Source organism: Rhincodon typus, chromosome 5 (genome assembly GCF_021869965.1).
Source record: "Rhincodon typus isolate 14 chromosome 5, sRhiTyp1.1, whole genome shotgun sequence".
Lineage (NCBI taxonomy): Eukaryota > Metazoa > Chordata > Chondrichthyes > Orectolobiformes > Rhincodontidae > Rhincodon > Rhincodon typus.
Window position 1 is genome coordinate 15,885,882 of NC_063336.1, and position 6,000 is coordinate 15,891,881.

Here is a 6,000-nt window from a genome sequence, read left to right on the forward strand (position 1 = left end):
GAGCTGGAGGAACACAACATCAGAAGAGGGGTCCTGACCCACAACATCAGCTTTCCTGTTCCTCCGATGCTGCCTGGCCTGCTGTGTTCCTCCAGCTCCATACTTTGTTATCTCTTATAATTGCTTATTAGTGTTATAAAACACTTCACAAGATAATTGTGTTAATTCTGATAAATGGACCTGTATCTGTTTTTACCTTTATTCTTTCCTGGGATAGGAGTGTCACTGGCAAAGTCAGTGTATTTTTGTCCATCCCTAATTGCCCTTGAATTGCTGGACCATTTCAGAGTGTAGTAGAGAGTCAACCACGTGACTGTGCATCTGGAGTCACATGCAAACTGGATGGGTTTTTACAACAATGGACTATAGTTGGTATGGCCACTATTACTGAGATCGGCTTTCAATTCCAGATCATCTTAATTTAAATTCTAGCAGTTATCAAATTGGGATTTGACCCCATGTCCTGAGAGCATCAGCCTGGGCCTCTGCATTACTAGTCCGGTGACATTCACCACCACAGCATTGCCTCCACCATTCCATTATGCTCATAGAATTGGATAAAGAGGGTTAGTAAGAGTTCCAAGGAGTATAAACCATGGGGCCTCATGGTCTATTTTGTGTGCTGTACTTTGTGTGTTCCTTTGCCAAATGTATTTTTAAAACAAAGTTCATAATATGCCCTAAATCATCCAATTAAAGTCATTATATTTTTATTTCTGCCAACTTTTTTCCCACACTGTGGTGCTGTGGGGACACATTTCCTCTGTGCCATGCATATTGAAATTCAAAGCCTGTTATTAATAAAATTAACAAGGTTATTGCATGAAATGCACAGAAGAAATTAGAGAAATGTCGCAGTATATATAGAACTGAAATAGGATATTTGATCCAAAAGGTCTGTCCTGATGTTTAGGCTCCTTTTAAGCCTACTCCCATCTTGGATCTCCCTTTTTGAAAGATGAGTGCAAGCCAGTTGTGAAAACAAGTGGCCATAAACAATCATCAGTAGTAATATACCAGTAAACTGCATGGGAAAGAAACCAAGGCTTAAAAATAGCAATATTTCAACATCAAAAAATGCTCAATCCCCTAATTCCCTGACAATGCTGATTCTTACATGGGCCATTCAGGATCCAGAGATTCCAGAAGGTGAGTGTGGAGGGGGACAAGTAGTGTATGTATGATGTGAGAGGAATTGGACATAAGCACTGTCCACAATGTGGGGATGTGGTGTGCACTGCCTGTGGCGTGAAGAGGATGGCTACTGTCCACATTTTAGGGGGTGGGGGTGGGGAGGGGGGAGATGACACAGTTGCAGTACTGGATGGCTGGGGAAGCATTCATTACTGGTGGGGGGGCAGGGGGATGTTGATGTGAATGTTGCTAGGGGTGGTGCTTAACTTCACTACGTTTTGGCACTCCAGTTCATTTACTTAAAAAGCTGTGTTCCTGTGCAGGCTTGACACTGGCTATGAACAAATATATGTAAGATACAGGGTAAGTATAGAGCAAATAGTCCAGGTTCCTGAGATCCCGGGTACCTTATTTCACTGTCCTTGGAGTCCATGAGCAATCTGGGCAGAGTAAAACCAGCAATTGGTATTTTAAACTTTCCGTGTAACTCTGCACCTGTGCACACATCAGGACTTTCTCCAGATCCTGACATGCGTTGTAAACACAAGTTGAGTTGGATTCCTGTCTCCCTTTTGGTCATTGGGTCACTTCTTACAATGTAAATCCCACTATTTTGTTTTTAGTGGACCTGATGATTTCAGACTGAGATTTAGTTGGGGTGGATGAGCCTTGGAAAGTATCATTTAGAATCTTTTTCTTTAGATATGCTGAAAGATTTTTTTAAAATCAATAATTTACTTAACTAGAGTGACAGCTTTTCACATTGTCAATTACATAATGTGCAGATAGAGATGACTGAGTGACCTGTGCCATTTGTTCTGAAAGTTGGCTGGGTTCCGATCTACACATGATGACAGAAATCAAACCACACACGATCTCCAACAGACTGCTGTTTGGCGAATGTCACCCTCCGATAAATAACATCATTTGTAGATGAAGTGAACAGCTCATCTCTCTGCCTCATCCTGAGGTTTGAATACGGCCAGACAGTTAAGTTTATTCTATGTAGAAAGAAAGAACTTGTACTACGTAGCACCTTTCACGCCCTTTAAGAAATGCGAAAGTGCATTGTGACCAATCCAGTAGTTTTGAAGTGTAGTCACTTATGTAGCTTAATAAGCCAACTCTCAGTAACCAACTTTAACCATTTGTGTAATGTGTCTAGCATGAAATAATTTATTGAAGGGGGTGCTGAAACAGGATGGACGCACAAAGCATGATTTCGTGGGTAGTTAGTTTGATTTTGATTTGGAGGAAAGCTATATCTACCCGTGTTTCCTCACTCTATACCATGATAGTGACAATTGTCATGTGATATTTCAATTCAGCTTTTATCTTGAGAGGCTATGTGGACCTTTTACAAATGGAATTTCAGGTTTAGGGTTCACTACACTCATTGTGAAGCTCAAGTTTTGTGAGACTGCCTATCACAGGCCATTCTACAGCTGTCACTTCATCGGCTCTGATTGCCAACCCAGGTTGTACTGCCAGTATTCTATCACGGTATCTGAAGCAGTCTGACGTGGACATTGATGTAGTTGTGTGACTACATCCAAACTACTAATGATTAGTTAATTCCTCTATTCCATCATGCTTATATATTCATTGCAATTCTATAAAACAATGATAGGGAATATCAACAACTAATTTGATCAAAATTGCTTTAAGCACAAGAGGCATTATTCAGATAAATTACCTTTTTCTGTAAGTGAAGAAAATGTTGGCAATGCTTAGTGCATCAGGCAGCGTCTGTGGGGAGACAGTTGAATGTTTCAAAGTCCATGACTCTGTTTCTGTCTCTGCAGATACTGTCTAGCCGATTATTTTCAGTATTGTGTTTATTTAATATTTGCACTATCTGCAGTATTTTGGTTATGTTTTGGTAACTAATTAGGTTATGAAATATTTTATATTAAACCATTTTTTGCTGTTTTCAGGAAACTCTATGCTGAACTTTGTCAAGGCATAGTGGATGTAGCCATTTCGTCAGTCTTTCCATTAAGTGACTCATCGCCGAAACGGAGCCAACAATCTGTCTTCATTAAACTGGGAAGTTAATATAGAGTTTTATTGCTCCTTCTCCCACTTCCACTACATTTCATAATCTGATTGTCTGTACGTATCAGCATCAACTGAGCACTGTGAATCATGCATACAAACTCAATCCATAGTCCTCAGAAGTCTGTTAAAAGACCATTGTATCCATGGTGAAGAATAATTATGAAGGCTGTCGAATTATTTATGTTGGTTACTTGTATAAATCAACAGCTTACATGATGTACATCATTAAGACTCCTTTTGGAAAATTACAATCCGAGCATGACAATGGCAATTGCTGTAAACTGATACATGTCGCTTCAAACTCTGCAGAAATGCTACAAGAATATTCTGTTTATTACAAATGCAGGGACTGTGCAGTAAATACATTGACATAATGATTATGCGATTAGAAGTACCGATCTGCATCCTGAAAAGGTTATTACAGTACTTGGACCTGATTAAAATTTTGGCACTATCCTTAAAATATGTGGAGAACTTTCATAATGTATTCTGCTAATATCACTTACATAATGGTGCATAAAGATGGATACACTGTGACCTGGCACAGCCCAAACCAACTCCTTAATATACATTTCATACCATGTACAGTAGTATGTTTACCAATCGTGAATGCTAAGTGCTTCAGAAACCACGAACGAAAGCAGCCATGCACTGCTTTCATTCTGATTGTCTATATATTCTGAGAGCTTCTTTTTGAAATGCCAGTGATATTGTGGATGTGAAGAAAGCAAAGGATTCTGGTTATTGTTTGTTTTTATTATATTTGCAAACACTTAATCCTCTGAGAGGAGTTTTTGGGGTGGGGCAAACTAATTGTATTTCAAAGATGCTAATTTTATGAAGGGGGAGGAATCCTTTCCTTCTGCATTTTTTTTTGTGTTGGGAACTCTGCAGAATGAAATGCACTATTACAAACATAAAAACAGAAATTACTGGAAAAGCTCAGCAGGTCTGGCTGCATCTCTGGAGAGAAATCAGAGTTAATGTTTCGGGTCCAGTGACCCTTCCTCAGAACTGAATTTTATGCACTACTAAAAAGTTTAGTTCATTCTGTTTGCAGCCTAAATATGGCCTGCATAGAGCTGATGAGGATTAATTAAGACAGATTGAAAAATGGTAGCATGCACTAAATGCATTTTGTCTTGATTCGCATTATGTATGTACATCACAGAAACTGCTCTCCTGTCTGAAATTTACTTTTCTGATCTTTTGTTCTGGAAGTTATGAGATAACAATTTATTTTATGTATGGTTTTCAATTTATTTCCCTGCCAGTTCACCGTCTGAATAATCACCTTGCTGCAATTATCTTATTGTTACCTGATAAATGCATGTTTTTTTAAATAGATCAACTATTTTGCTCTTCTGGTATTTATTATTCTATTTCATATTAGTGAGGAAAAATTCAGTGCACTGAGGATGGAGGCATGTTACTACTAAACGTGTTAACTATGTGGAACAAATTGGTTGGTCTCCCCAGGGTATGTTGTGGAATGCTGTTCCATTTTAAGGTGTTTTCTCCCAGAATATTTGCTACAGTTTCTCGAGAGTGCACTGTAGTGTCATCCAACTCATCACAGGCAGATTATTGTGATGACAAGTTGCTATTAGTGCATGTTTCTCAGTATCTAACATTGAAACAGTATCATGAAAATAAACAGAATTACCAATGATCTCCTGTCTTTCTTTTAATCTCCCTAATTTTAATTGTTAAGTATTCTCAACAATACTTAAAGTAACATTTTGACAGCCAAGTCACCCTGATCTCATGAGAACATTGTTGCAACAAAGAGCAAAATGCAGAAGCATCATCAAACCATTAAGGACCTGGGAATAATCATAACCCAAGTAGACTTCAATTACAATTTCAATACAAGCTATTTCCACTTGAATATTACAGAATTTGCAACAAAATTCAACTTGTCTTTATACATCATGTTTCACTCCTCGGTGTCTCTATACAAGGGTGATGGTCTCGATACGAGTAGCCTTTGAGCTGTGAAAGGGTCTAGAGTCTGTTGGCAACTTGATTTGTATGCAAGTCAGATCTCGATGAAGGACAATGTAAAACAGCCATTTGTAAGTATTAACGGTTGAATGTTGAGTCTTTGAAAATTACACCCTGTATGGGACAGCGTTCGTAAGTATGAGCGTGAGTGTTTGTAAATTGGGGATCCCTTGTACTTACAGTAAATGTTCCATTTTGGCATATAGCCTAATGACAAGATATTTCAAATTGATAATGATGGAAAGTGCAATTGAAATAAACTTTTCACTGTACACCAGTTTCTACTGAGTTATGAGACTGCATACTTATTCATAAAGTTTGTTTTTAAAGAACTATAAATTATATCCACTTGACCATTACAGAATTTGCAATAAAATTCAACGTCTCCATTATAACATCTTCTAGTCAATACTGATCCATGAGCCAGGAACGTGCTAAGTTACACCTTTGCTATTATTCTGAGTCAGCTAACTCTGAGCAGATCCACGTTAGAACTTCCCTGATATGTAAACTGCATCAATTGAGACTGTGCTCTTTTGATAAATATGGCCTTGATCTATACCCATGTGGACATTGTTCTGACTCTGCAATTGAATGGAGCAAATTTTCCCATTTTTCCACCTGTGGCTTTAGCCACTTAATGTCTGATGTCTGGAATTCCCTCTAAATTGCTCCACCATCTTTAAGATGGCCCTTTCGACCTACCTTTTGGTCACATGTTCAGGTTTCACCTTGTATAGCTCAGTATCAAATTTTGTTTAATGAAATTTCTGTGAAGTGCCTTGGGATATTTATTAC

General features: G+C 38.3%; 1 protein-coding gene across 2 annotated transcripts in view; it reads left to right on the top strand.

Annotated features, from left to right (window-relative positions):
- ttl (tubulin tyrosine ligase) overlaps window positions 1–4,557 on the top strand; it is a 29,014-nt gene extending 24,457 nt beyond the window's left edge. For both annotated transcript variants that reach the window (XM_048597167.1, XM_020535152.2), the window contains one exon: window positions 3,072–4,557. In XM_048597167.1, the coding sequence (XP_048453124.1) occupies window positions 3,072–3,192 (121 nt within the window). In that variant the 3' untranslated portion in view covers window positions 3,193–4,557. The remainder of the gene's footprint in view (window positions 1–3,071) is intronic.
- Window positions 4,558–6,000: the final 1,443 nt, after the last annotated feature.